The sequence below is a fragment of the Lissotriton vulgaris genome, chromosome 1_1 (assembly GCF_964263255.1).
Source record: "Lissotriton vulgaris chromosome 1_1, aLisVul1.2, whole genome shotgun sequence".
Classification (NCBI taxonomy): Eukaryota; Metazoa; Chordata; class Amphibia; order Caudata; family Salamandridae; genus Lissotriton; species Lissotriton vulgaris.
The window spans coordinates 1,144,392,538-1,144,406,086 of NC_141685.1; the positions used below are offsets into that span (position 1 = coordinate 1,144,392,538).

The window sequence follows — 13,549 nt, forward strand, 5'->3', positions numbered from 1 at the left end:
CATTGGCTCTTAGGGCTTCTGAGACAGACCCTCACACAGGGCTGGCTTTTGCACTGGTGGCGCCCAGTGCGACAATCATTTTTGGCGCCCCCAACACCCCATGACCGCCTCCTTTGATTCTCTTACTACCACCTGGCAAAAGTGTCCCTCATCTCTCTAATCATGAGCTAATGCTTCACACAGCGCCCCCCCTGAGGTCGGCTCCCCCTCTAAAGGTCAGCGCAGAGTGTGGCCGTACCAGTGGCACTGCCCTAAAGCCGCCCCTGCCTTCACATCTACTGCAGCTGCCTGCCTACGACTCCCATCCCCATCCTACACCCAGACCATCGTAGTGACCCAACTGCCGCACTGCATGTTACTATGGACACAGGTTCCACTCCTGTGCTTATGTCAATGGAAGCAAGTCAGGACTACAAAACCCAGAATGCTTAGATTGTCACAGAAAGACCGAAGGCTTAAGACAGTGTGCATAATGCCATGAACTGAAGTGGGAACCTTGTGATTACGACATCTATGATGCTCTTGGAAACAGCCTCTATTTAGGCAGTGTTTCTATAGAACATCCAAATGCAATCAACAGGTGTATTCCCTCATACATCTTAAGTGAAAAAGTATTCAATATTTGTACAAGAGATATATTTAATTTTGCTTTATTTTCAAAGCCACTGTTAACGCGACCCCACATTCGCCAAGCTAAAGTGGAGGTCATTCATTTTCCTTTCTTGCCGCCAGGTCCTGGCACGTCCTATCCCTCCTCACCCTCACTCATGAACTTCGTAAAGGGACTCAATACCTAGCTCTTCGACTGAGATCAGTGAGAGCTCAACATGTGGATACCCTCCGGGGTGAATAGCCTCACAATACAAGTACTCGCTGATTAATTGATTGATTCACACCAGGATTATTATGCGCTTGCACATTCACACCAGAATTATTGGCTTTCCCAGTCCTTGTTTACTGTGATTGTAACTAGATTTAAGCCATTCTGCCTTAATTCGCAGGAAGCTGGCTTCGACAGGAGACAGAAAGGTTTGAACACATGCTGTTATTTGCAGACTTCGCCCAGAAGGCATTCCGCTTAGAGCTCTTACCCCTCCTGTAGGTTGCAGGTAGCCACGCAGGTTCCTTCACGACTGTAGTTCCTGCAGGACACACACTGATCTTCATCAGGGCCCCAGCAGCCCTCATTAGAGCACAAAGGGTGACAGATATGACCTGCAGCCACTGTGGGGGTCAAAGAAACAGGGGTCAAAGGTCAGAACTGCAACTAGAGAAAATCGTAACATGCAAGAAGTGTGAGATTAAGTACAGAGATAAAGAGAAAAGACTGGGAATATGTAGGGCTGGATCTGTGCTAGATTTCTGAAATCACCACTACATTCCAATTCGTTTCACTGTATGTAAATGTATCTCATGTGGATGTCCTGACAACCTGACCTTCTGGGACTGAAAGGAAGAGGCTTTGAATGAAGTTATGGACAAAAAGACACTATACAGAGATACAAGAAAGAGGCACCCTATAGATGCTTGGTAGACATAGAAAACAGACACTGAAGACAGATGGAGACTCGCAGCAACACTAGGTGGAGGGAGACAGAGAAACGGAAGAGATGCCAATTGACAGGCCACGTAGAAAGGGATGTATGACGTTACAACGCATGCATTTACATCGCATGCCTTTACAACGCAATTATTACAACGCAGTCCATTACAACGCATAGTGCTTTGGGGCACTGGATAGTGAATAGTTTAATTTACTATTCCAACTCCAGTCCCCGTGGACACTAGGGAAGGTTATTGGATAGTAAATTAACCTATTCCCTATCCTAGAGCGCCCCCCAGAGCAATGCGTTGTAATAGTTTGCGTTGTAATGGTTGCGTTGTAAAGGCTCTGCGATGTAAAAGTTGCGTTGTAAGTGTTGTTCACCCTTAGAAAGACACCTAAACCGAAGGTGTCCTGATGACCCAGTGAAGATTAAGCTGGAGGCTTGCAAATCCATAAAGCACACAGAATAACATAAAATAATACATTCTAAAGGAAGCGTAGGATGACATGACCAGAGAAGGGGACAGAGAAGAGACAGACACACAGCGATGCCTAGGCTGAGGCTCCTCACCGCACTCCTTCTCAGGCCGATTGTTCTTGATGTCAGTGCCTTGTTTTCGGTCACGGAAGATGGCGCTCCATCTCACCCTGTGGTAGTAACACAGCTGCCCGTTGTCTGTGATATACACCTTGCCTGCACTGATTTCCCGCAGGGACCGGAAGCCGAGTGATGTCAGGTTCTTGTTCTTCATCACCAGCAGGGAAAAACCACGGCTGCAATGCAATGGTGGAGGTCACCCTTGGTCTACAGATGCAACATCACTCACCCAGAACTAGGATGACCAGACGTCCCAGATTTCCCCCGACAGTCGCTGTTTTTTACTGTCCGTCCCAGTTTCCCAACACCCTGACCACAATAAAATGCATGTTGTGGATTTGTGTGGAGATTTAAGTGACTGCCGTGACCACTACAAATAAAATATTGCCAATGCTCACTTCTTCAAAGGACTCTTTCTCGTATCAGGCGAGGTAGGACATCAGGTGTCACTCTGACGGGTTAATTTATAATTTAATTTATAAGGTTAGCTGCTGCTCTTCCTCACTCTCAGCAAGCTTGACACGCAGCACAATCCTTATGCCTTTTTTTGAAAGCATTACAAATATGTTACTGTTTTGCTGCATGCAAAGCAAGCGTCACAATTCTAGAGAGATGACAGGGCAGGCCACAGTGCTGTAAGTGGGATGAAAAAGGTGGCGTCTCAAAAGGGGCACAGCCATGAAACATAACTAGATATCCCTTAAAGGGGAGTCGCCTCTGTAGAAGGACCTGACCTAACAGAGGGGACTAGAATTCTATTCTGCACAAATACATAAACAAACACTTCTTTCTCAGAATCGTAAGCAACAACATATTTAAATTTATGCAGAAACATATTTGTTCAGTCTGAAAAGTTTTTTTTTAGGAAAAATACTGGTATTTTTAAACAACTGAACACAATTTATGAGCTAGTTACTACAGACTGCCTATTTTCATACTCTAGATACAAAAGCCCAACGGGTATTGTTTTTTTTTTTGTTTTTTTTTTTATTGCAAGCAAGTCAGATACATAGTTCATTCTTAATAGGAAATACACAAACGCAGTAGTCTTCTAGCACGTCCTTTCACTGCATAAATAGCCTGTTCTAAATTATACTTCGCTAAAAGCCGGGCCCTCCAAGTATGACATAGCGGCGGGTCTGGGCTTATCCATTCAACGGATATTGTTTGAGTTACTTTTATTTATCAGTGAATAGAGTAGACGTTCGGTTTGAAAACATTATGCAGAGCTAAGATGCCTAACAGCCATCCTACAGATTATATTTCAGTCTGAAAGTCTTGGCAGCCATGGGAAGGTGAGATAGCACTATTACAGAATGAAGAGCTGAAAAGCTACACAAGGGGCAAGCCGCAATGACAATGAACCTTATCATTACGGGGTGGTGGAGCCCACCTGCACTTTCCTCTACACCTGTTCCTGGCTGCTGAGGTGGGACTCGATCCCCCAGCTTTGTTTGCGGCAATGGCGCGGGAGGCGTGGCTAGTCCTCCTGGCTCCATAAACACTTCTGGGTACTCCCGCAGCGCAGGACGCTTATCGTTACGGGATGGTGGAGCCAGCCTGTACTTTCCTCCACACCTGTTCCTGGCTGCTGGGGTGGAACTCGGTCGCCCAGCGATTTTGGTGGCAATGGCATGGGAGGCGTGGCCAGTCCTCCCGAAGCCATAAACACTACACTGGACGTGTGCGGGCAGGCCCGGGCCATGCCCGGGTAAAGTCTTCTACAGAGCCAACTATTACACTTAAAAGGACCACCATAGATAACTTTCTTGCCTGTGCCGTGGGAGCCCTATCCAAAGAAATCGACCTAGCTGAGCGGCGCATGTCCCTTAGTACGACTAGCCAAAATGGGGGGACTGAATGCATAACATCTATCAAAGAGAAATCTGGCCCAGGTAAATATCAAGATCCCCATAGCTCAGGATGCACTATTGGGTCTGTGAACTCTACAGCTTGCCAACTGCCTACTGTGTTAGCTCCGATATCCCCACCTCAGGACTTAACAGGCACAGCTAAAGCTGCAATTATTGTTCCAACTACTGTTCGCCTACCAGCAGCTAAAAGTAAAAGAAAGACAAAGAATGAAATTCTTGTCCTTTTGAGATCCCTGAATATACCTTTGCTACAAGGGGTAGCTGATAATAACAGTAACCCCATGGACAAACCAGCATGGACCCCATTTTGGAAGAAGCTAACAACTGTCTTCAATGGCTTATTAATGCCTCTTAAAGAAAGACTGGGTAGGGTGGAGGATGAATTAAAAAATGTTACTACTGCGGGTGTAATGCCACCAGCTAAGAGGCCACAACCACCAGAGGCGAGACCGAATAATGTTACAGGTGGCATGCTCCTCCCTGTCGAAGCTGTTGAAGCTATGGCTCGTACCAGACTTAATGTAGAGTGTTACTTGGGCGACAATGCCCAAGAGATTAATAGGGAATCTATTAGGGAGCCTGTCACTATGATACGCGCTGTGGACCAACCCTCACGGAGCCTAACAAATACACACCCTCTCAATATTAATATGCTCCCCCCCAGGAACTAGTTACCATTCATTTGCCACCTGCCTGCTGCCCATATGCTGCAGTAATGTCCCCCTGCTGAAGCCAGGGGCTGGGGAAACCACAGAATGTTTAAAGAACAAGGTTGTCCACTGGCTTAGTGCTAAGCACTTATTTTTGCCTGTTAGAGCACACAAAGTCCTGTTTACAAGGAGAGAAGGGTGAATTGGGCCGCTGGAAAAAAACTTTGATGGTGACTGTGCAGTTATTAATTTCAGGAATCCTAGAGTTGCTAGAGGTATTCACACAAAGATGAGGGAACGTACCCTGGTTACCCAAGATATAGGCATATTCCCATTGGATTTATTTTATCAACCTCTACCGAGTACAGGTCAATGTCTTAATAATACATCGAACCTGCAAGCCCTAAGGGTGACCCCAAGACCGTATCTGCTATATTGCTCCAAGTTCACAGTGTCAAATAGATACCAGTCACTGAGTACTTTTTGATGATAACGAATGACTCAGTCCTGCTCAAAGCCATGCCAGAGATTCCAATAGCTATTGGGGAAGAGACCTTATAACTGTCCAGGCAAGTCAACTATCCCTTAACCTGTTCCGTTCGTCGGACGGCCCCCGGCCATCCGACGTCACAGTGGGCATGTGCGGAAGACGGCCAGGGGCCGTCCGAAACACGCCTACTCATTAAATCACCCGCACCGCGGCAGAATTTGCGCCGGGGACAACGGGTTAAAGATCATAAATCTAACCCTGGGACACACCCAGTTTGTAGGCTGGCTGTAGCCAAGCCCGCCATGGCGACTGGCAATGATAATTCTAGTACCTGTAATATACCCATTCATGCACCAAGTATGGCCCCTGTATGCCAGCCCTTTGAGGGAGGGTTTAAGCTTGCAACATGGAACGTGAATGGAATATTGAATAAGATAGGGAATGCTGACTGGAGGGTGGCTTCAGACCTTGACCACAGCCTTGAAACCTTTCTAGCTCCTATTAATATGGACTATGTCATTTGAGCTGAGTGAGGGACAGTACCTCCATTATGGTAGTCTCCAGGATGTGGCCAAGATCACATGGCCCCAGTTCCCGGAAGCGCCTCCGCTCACTAATACCCTAGACATCATCATGTCCTGTATCTCCCTCCTCTATTCAGCTATGCGCTGGGATTCAACCCCCCCCGTCTGCTCCGGCCTGGGTGGCCTGAGAAATAGACCTGGGAATAGAATTGGAGCCTGCCCAAAGAAAACGGATTGGGCTGTTGACCCACAAGGTCTCCTGCAACGCACGCTTCAAACTTATTCACTTTAATTTCGTCCACCGCACCTACATGACACCGGTCTCCCTTCATCGCATATCGGCGGATAGGCGCCACAACTGCCCTAGGTGTGGAGTGCGACGGGCGGGCTTCCTGCACTTGGCGTTGGAATGTCCTCTTGTCCAGGACTTTTGGCGTAAGGTGGTGAGGTATATTGCCCAGGCCACGCGACTCAGGCTTCCACTGGACCCACTCCAATGTCTGCTTGCACTGGTGCCCAAACCTAAAAATAGTAGATTACCCTATAAGTTCCTGCAACTCCTACTAGTCTTAGCTAGGAGACGAGTGGCTATCACTTGGATGGGTCAAAGGGCGCCGGACATTTCCCTATGGTTGAGGGACGCGAGGGAATGGGCGTTAGCCAAAGAGACCCACATGCAGCGTACCCGTAGGGATGGAAAGTTGCAGGATGATCTATTGGCTTGGAGGATACTGTGCATGGAGGGCCTGGCGGAGGATGACTCGGATGCCACTAGCGCTGAGTTGTTTTCTTCTGATGCTTCGGGGTCTGATTCTGGAGGGGAGAGTGGTGAAGGGGAGGGCCGTCGGACCGTGTAGGTGTCCTCTGTTGCCACGTTACAGTACCCTGACTAAGTATGAATGTATATAGCCAAGATTCTCATGAGTCTATGTAGTCTTGACATTGACTAGGCCTTCGCTGGCCCTCACATAAATATCCTACTCTATTGGATCAGTACTGGAAATGCCATTTTTGGGGTAAATTGTTGTTGTTTAACTGTTATGTGCTATATTGTTCTGCTGTGTTAAAAAATGGCGAAGGCATTGATACGTCGTTTATCCTTGGGGCGCGGATGTGGATTTCTCCCTGGTTAGACATGCCCCGATCCTGCGCCGCCCAGCCTCAGGGATGTGGGCCATACATGGCTGTGTAGTGTCCTTGGAACTGCATATTCTTGTTGCTTGTAACTTAATAGTGCTAATGTCACTGTGCTTGTGCCCCGCTTTTCTGAGACTTCGCTAAAACATGTTTTCAAAAAAAAAATATGGACTATGTACTAGTGTGGGCAGGAGACTTTAACTCAAATATGCCCTGTCAAATTGCCCACTGGATATTTTCATTATCAAATCCCTTCGGAGCAAGGATACATTAGCTATAGCAGCTAGGAAAAAGATTCTTCAGGTGGAAGCTTGGGTAAACCTGGCCATTTCTGTACAAACCAGGAATACCAAACTTTTTTGGGATACAGTAAATGCTCCCTTTTTAAAGAACGATGATATATCCCTGAGTTCTGCTCTTTTGTTCCCTGTGATAGATGGGTGACTCTTTTCTCCAAAATGTTTAGTAATAGTGGTGAGATGCTGACAGGGCCTTACTGTGACTCATTGTGTGAGGGGGTGCGTCTCCCCCTGAACATCCCTAACGAAGAAGTCAATCGGGCTATACAGGACAGTGCCAGAGGCCGGGCCCCAGGCCCTGATGGGGTCCCAGTCGATGTTTTTAAATCTTCCCCTGAATTATGGGGACCTATTCAGACCAGGGCATTTAATTCAGCTGTAACAGATACAATTACACCCTCTTGGGGGGAATCCATCATTGTACCCATATATAAAAAGGTGATAAAACAGATTTTAAAAAACTATCGCCCTATTTCTCTCCTAGACACCTCCTTGAAAGTAATGAGTAGGTTCTTGCTACTATGGCTGGAGGAATGGGCGCAAGAGCATTCTATCTTATCCCCGGTGCAATTTGGGTTCAGAAAAGGGCTCGGGACTATCGAGCAATGTATTAATTTAAAGCTACTTATTGGCAAATATGCTAGGGCTAAGGCAGGTGCACTATATCTATGCTTTGCCGATATAAGTAGCAAATTCGATCTGGTCGATCATAATCTACTCTAGCCGACCCAGATTTCCATGGGAGCACCCAGGCTGATTGTTGGATTTCTCTCTCGTCTGTACGAGAACTAAACCAACCAAGTCCGTTTTGGCCCTCATGGGAAATGTTCAACTAAATTTAAAATTGACGAGATATTCAAAAGGATTGTGTGTTAGTGCCAATATTATTTTCTCTCATTATTAATGGGGTAGATAACCACTTACAGATGATTCAGGCTGATGTCTCTCGGTGGCTGGCCACCTAATACCTGTATTGTTATAGGCGGACAACGCAGTATTATTGGCTCAGACCACAGTGGGCCTTCAGAGATTGATGAATGCTTTTGCTGGGTTCATGACGCAAAAGAAAATGGTAATTAACAAATCTAAAACATTTACCATGGTCTGTGGGCCAAAACATAAACCCTGTAAATCGTTCTTTATTGATAATATCCCAATTAGCCAAGTGACCTCTTTTTTCTATGCAGGTATTTTATTTAAGGGTAGCTGCTCATGGTCACAACATGTTTTAAACACCAGAGCTAAAATGAGTAGTGCATCCCAAGGGATTTCTAAATTTTCTACAAAATTAGGGAAGCAACCAATTAATGAAATGGTAGCATGGCCTTACAAATAGAAGAAAACGTTTTTTTAAACCGTCTATTATATTTACCTTCCTCTGCTTCAAACACTGTTGCACACCATGAGGTGGACAAAAGATTTTATAGGATCTTTTATTTGTTAGACCGTTGTTATTGTGGGCTTCACTATGGGGCAAGGAAGAAACTGCTTTTACAAGATCAATTATTTTAGATTGCCTAACCCTGAATGATGTGTTAAGCATTCCCTGGCTACTCTACATTAATTTCTCCTTCGTAAGGCTGTTTAGGATATCTATCTGGTCAGATCCCACAAAAGTATTGTCACTTACAAAGAAAAGTATTAAAGAAACTTTTCTCCAGCATTGACTGGACTGTCGATCGATGGATGAGCAGAATAAATCAATGGTTACCTTATATAAATTCCTGAATTTGGAGGAAACATTTAACTATCATATATGACTAAGGCGCAGCATAGTTTTGTGTTAATAAGAATGAGATGCGGTATTGTGCACCATCTAGTTGCCTTCCCAACCATGAAGCTCCGCCCACCTGATATGGTTTTATGCCCCTGCGACAACCGAAGCAAAGAAAGCACATTGCACTTTCTATTGTTTTGTAAGTTTTATCAGAATTGTAGGTGTTTTTATCTTAAACCTTTGTTTGTTGCACAGAACATTAGGCCACATATAGTAGAAATTAAATATCTGGCCACATCAGATGATCCCTTTATATGTTATAATGTTGCTTTATTTATTTAGAAAACGATTAATGTGAGAAAACGTGATATGCTATAGCGCAACAAATAAAATGAATTTTATAATTATAACTATGGTACATCAAATGTTTTAATTGCTTTTAGATGTGCTATTTTGCTTGTCATTTTATGGCTTTTCTTTTATAGCCGAATAAAGATTTGGAATTGAGCTGGCATTGACAATAGACCTCCAGCCAGAGAGACACAGGCGGCTTTGTGATAGCTGTGTGAGAGGCTAGGCATGTTTATGCTTTTCTTCTGACTTCTGAGAAGTAATGGCATTTGTCAGCTCCGGATGCCTATAGTGTTATCTTTATAACTTGTTTGATGGAGTTCTGCCCTCCCTGCAGCTGTAAACAGGCATGAGAAACATTTCTCCTCAGTTGCCACCCAAACCTTTGCCATCTTGGCAAGTGCCACCTTCACAGAAAACATTCACTGCATTTTCTTGTGGTGGCAAACATCTGCAGTATCCACTGTTGGTACAGGTGGAAAGGAGTCTGTGTTAGTGTGGATGAATGACTCTGCAGTCATAACAGTCTCTTCGAATATTACAATGAATGAAGCCTATACATCAGATTGTAAAATAACACACACACATAGGGCCTGATGACAGGTGGGTCATTATTTTCCAACCACTGCATAAACCCCTGTTTGCGCAGAGCTTAGAATTATGAGTTGAGTGTTACTAACCCATAATTATCAGATGCGTTAAGTACCTCTACCTTCTTTAAATTTTGACAAGTGAAACCTAACGAAATCTAATGGGGAAAAGCACAACATATTTACTGTATAATGTGTATTTTGGTGCATTAAACACCAAACATCTGCATGTTATTCCCATCAAACTCGTAATAGGTGCTATTTATCGCACCCAATGATTAACCTAACCTGTGGTATCGTTATTATTCAGGTGCAATAACTAGCCCCTACACTCATAATCAGGCCCATAATAGCGGGCGGGTGTGTGTGGTATACTGTTGGGCCAAAGGGTTGTATTGGACTGGAGACCAATGTGTGGTACAGTGAAGTCTAATAGTAGCAAACAAGATGGTGGACTGCTGAGTGAAGGGGTCACTCACTTGTAAAGACTGCGCCCCCCAATGATGGTCAGGTTGGAGAAAACACCCAGGTCCGTCATATTCTTTGGCCATGCCTGAATGTTCAGGTATCCTGAAAAAGAAGTAAAAGCGTCTCAGGGACGAACAACAGGTAGACCCACCCCTTCAGGCTCCTTCATTGCCACCCAGAGAGGGTGCAAACCCCACACACTTGTAAACACCATAATTCTCTGATCCTAATCCTTCCTACATCTATCCTCCTTCAGTCTCCAACATGATTTACTTTCACTTTCACTATCTCTTGCTTTCTCTTCATCATGGGTCTCCACAAGGCTTTGTGTCACCAGAACACTATCCTCCTGGTCCAGGGTTTTAATTTCATAAACCACTGTCTGATACTTAAATCTGCCTGGTTGACATGAAGTGAATCAAGGCTAAGTCAATAGGAGAGGTGTGGTGCAGCGGCCAGAGCGGCTAACTCCAGAGCGTGGGGCTCACGGTTGGATCACCGGCAGCAGCTCAACTCAGCATCATGTGACTCTGGGCAATAGCTCACTTTATCTCCCCAACGGCCCTCAGTGCCTTGAAACCCTAAAGAGGTGATTTGTTTGCGCTTTACAGATAGGAATTATTAAGTCTCCCATTAATTATCACTTCTTTAAATTAAATATCAGGACTGGAACATAGTGCATCACTGGCATGCAGCCAGATGGTCCTTGTTGTCTTTTCTCAGTCGTGCTCACTTTAGTTTTTTCCGTCTGTCTCACCCCAACATTTTCTCTGCTTTAATCTCACCCTCAGGCCTCGTCTCCCTCTCTTTATACCCCTGCGTCTCCCCAAAGCCTCTCTGTCTTCAACGTCTTTGATGATCCACCCACCTACCTGTGATCTCCTGCACACTCCTGAAAACATTGAGTTTTTCGGGGTCCAGAGGCAAGATGTTGTAATGGTCGTCGCTGCGGGACACAGAGAACAATGGTCAGTAAGGTAAGGGGGTTCAGGCCACACACTAGGACAACAAACTTAATGAAAGTATGAGGGAGGGATGGCCATTTACCCATCAAAGCTTGTTCGGAGAAAGTCAAGGTTGCCTTTAATTTTGGTACAATTAATGAATCGGTCAATATTGCTTGAATCCACAATAACGTATTTGCTCCCAGGGCTCGTGCCTTCGCAGGCTGCATAAAAGAGAAAAAAGGGGCTAAAATACCTGCTGTTAGCGCCTATAAAGTTACGTTGATAGCTCAAAATCAAGAGCAGCAAGAGTGTAATAATTCAAATTCGTTTCTGCCCCTTTCCTGAAGTTATTTTTAAAAGTTCATCAACATTCAAACTTCACAATGTTGGCGAAAACTAAAATTAATTGCATGCAAACATTCCTGCAATACTGAGGCGTCGCTGAATGAAACCCAAGTAAAACATACTTTAACAGGGGGATTCTCCTGAAAAAGCTCATTTTTTCAAACAATTCTCTAGTAGTCAAGTCAAGTCAAAAGGTATGTTTATTATGACCTTAGTCATTTAACACCTTGGCTGCTATGGGTTTTCCCCCTGGGTGCTGCAATTCCATAAATCCCACTTTACATGACAAAGCCAGCTCGTCATAAGCACAGGGCAGGTAAAGTCCATGACTAGCTGGCTTTGTCATCAGCACTGAAGGGGTTAAACAGGTGCAAGAGAGTATCAAAAAATTAAAACGTTCACATCAAGACATTTAAAACATTATAACAATAAAATCCGTCAAATATAAGTTAAAACTCTTACACACCCTTCTTCCTTTGTCGACAACCATAAAAATGCATTTAAATTAGCATTCTGCATTTATGAATAAAACCCATTCTACTTCCTTCTGCTAGACTAATTTCATTATTTAAAATGCTTTAGAATCTACATGTTATTCCCGGTTTCTTAGATCACTCAATGCTGCTTTTATGTATTTCCCAAGAGCAATCGCAATATCGATGGTGGGTATTTCAGTTAATAAGTTAGCTGCCTGCGCTCTAGAGCTTATAGCATATTTTAGGAACACGGGTCGTAACCACAATTTCCGCTGTTCCAGTAATAACAGGCAATCAAGAAGGATGTGTACCAGGTCTCCTTTGCACCCCAAATTACACTTACAACGTCCATTTTGATCTAACAATTTCTTTTTCAGATCTTTATTTGTTAAAAATGGGTTTATACCAACCCTCAGCCTTAAGATCTCCTGCCTAAGGCCGCGGTTGGGAAGGATGTCTAGGTAGGGGAACCAGTTTTTATTTAGCCAAGCGCCCATCATATGTGTTATTGATTTCTTTTTCGCTAAATGTTCCATATCGGTCAATCTAGATATTTCCTTCCCCTTTGATTTCAACTCACTCCTAGTACAGAGGAGTTGATGTGTTTCCTGGTTCACCTCTACCTTTAATTTTTTACAAATTTGGGTAACTCTTTCCCTACACATTTTTGCCCATTTTAGATTCTCAATTCTCTGGAAAAAAAATAGTTTTGCCATGAAAAGTCACCCACAGAATCTTCTTTTCCAATAAACTTTGCCTGCTACAATGTTGTGCAAAATTCACAAATTGTGCTACTTCATAAAGTTTTGAAACTCACTGCTTAAAAATGACTTGCAGTCCTAATTAGAGGGTGGTTTCAGATGAGAGATGGCTCAGTGACACTATTTTTTAAAGGTTTTTGGTTCCCTGACCTTAAAATCAACAAAAAATAACGAGAGCATTGTATATGGGTAAAGAGAGTGGTGACAGGATGCAAAAATGTAGTATGGGATAATAATGATTAATTACCTTTTATAAAGAAAGATCCTACAGTGCTTGATTTTAGCCAGTAGTTTTTGGTGCTCAGCAACAACACTGAATTGCTAACACCAGCACTTATTACAGTCCGCCACATGGTGGCACTGTTTGTTTTATTCAGAAATGAGCAAAACAATAGTTGTTTATTAATTAAATACATGTTAAAAATAACTAATACCTAAAACCAAAGCCATTCTTATACATTTGGGGGCCTGGAACAGATTGAAGTGTCACACTGGTAGGTGTGTTTGCACTATCACTGGCAGCATTATCAGGGCCAATGGATGGTGCAATCTGTAGTAGATTCTTGACGAGGACCCAGTCACTTATTTTTTTTACAAATTAAGCACTGAGACCCTATGTTGCAAAGTTATTATAACAAATGTATCCAAGGCCATTATAATGAAATCTCTAATACAATTTACATTCTGTTTTCAGTAATAGTAAAGAAAAAACAATGTGATATAAAGACAAAGGAGACACAGTGTCTGACTAGTAGGAATATGGTTGGAGTAGGAGT

The 13,549-nt window shown here is 43.9% G+C and overlaps 1 protein-coding gene across 2 annotated transcripts in view; it reads right to left on the reverse strand.

The window, feature by feature from the left end:
* Positions 1 to 13,549, reverse strand: part of ERBB3 (erb-b2 receptor tyrosine kinase 3) — a 249,950-nt gene that overhangs the window by 61,500 nt on the left and 174,901 nt on the right. For both annotated transcript variants that reach the window (XM_086963900.1, XM_086963901.1), the window contains exons 9-13: positions 11,292 to 11,412; positions 11,117 to 11,190; positions 10,256 to 10,346; positions 2,118 to 2,320; positions 1,092 to 1,224 (exon numbers count right to left, since the gene is read on the reverse strand). In XM_086963900.1, the coding sequence (XP_086820026.1) occupies positions 1,092 to 1,224; positions 2,118 to 2,320; positions 10,256 to 10,346; positions 11,117 to 11,190; positions 11,292 to 11,412 (622 nt within the window). The remainder of the gene's footprint in view (positions 1 to 1,091; positions 1,225 to 2,117; positions 2,321 to 10,255; positions 10,347 to 11,116; positions 11,191 to 11,291; positions 11,413 to 13,549) is intronic.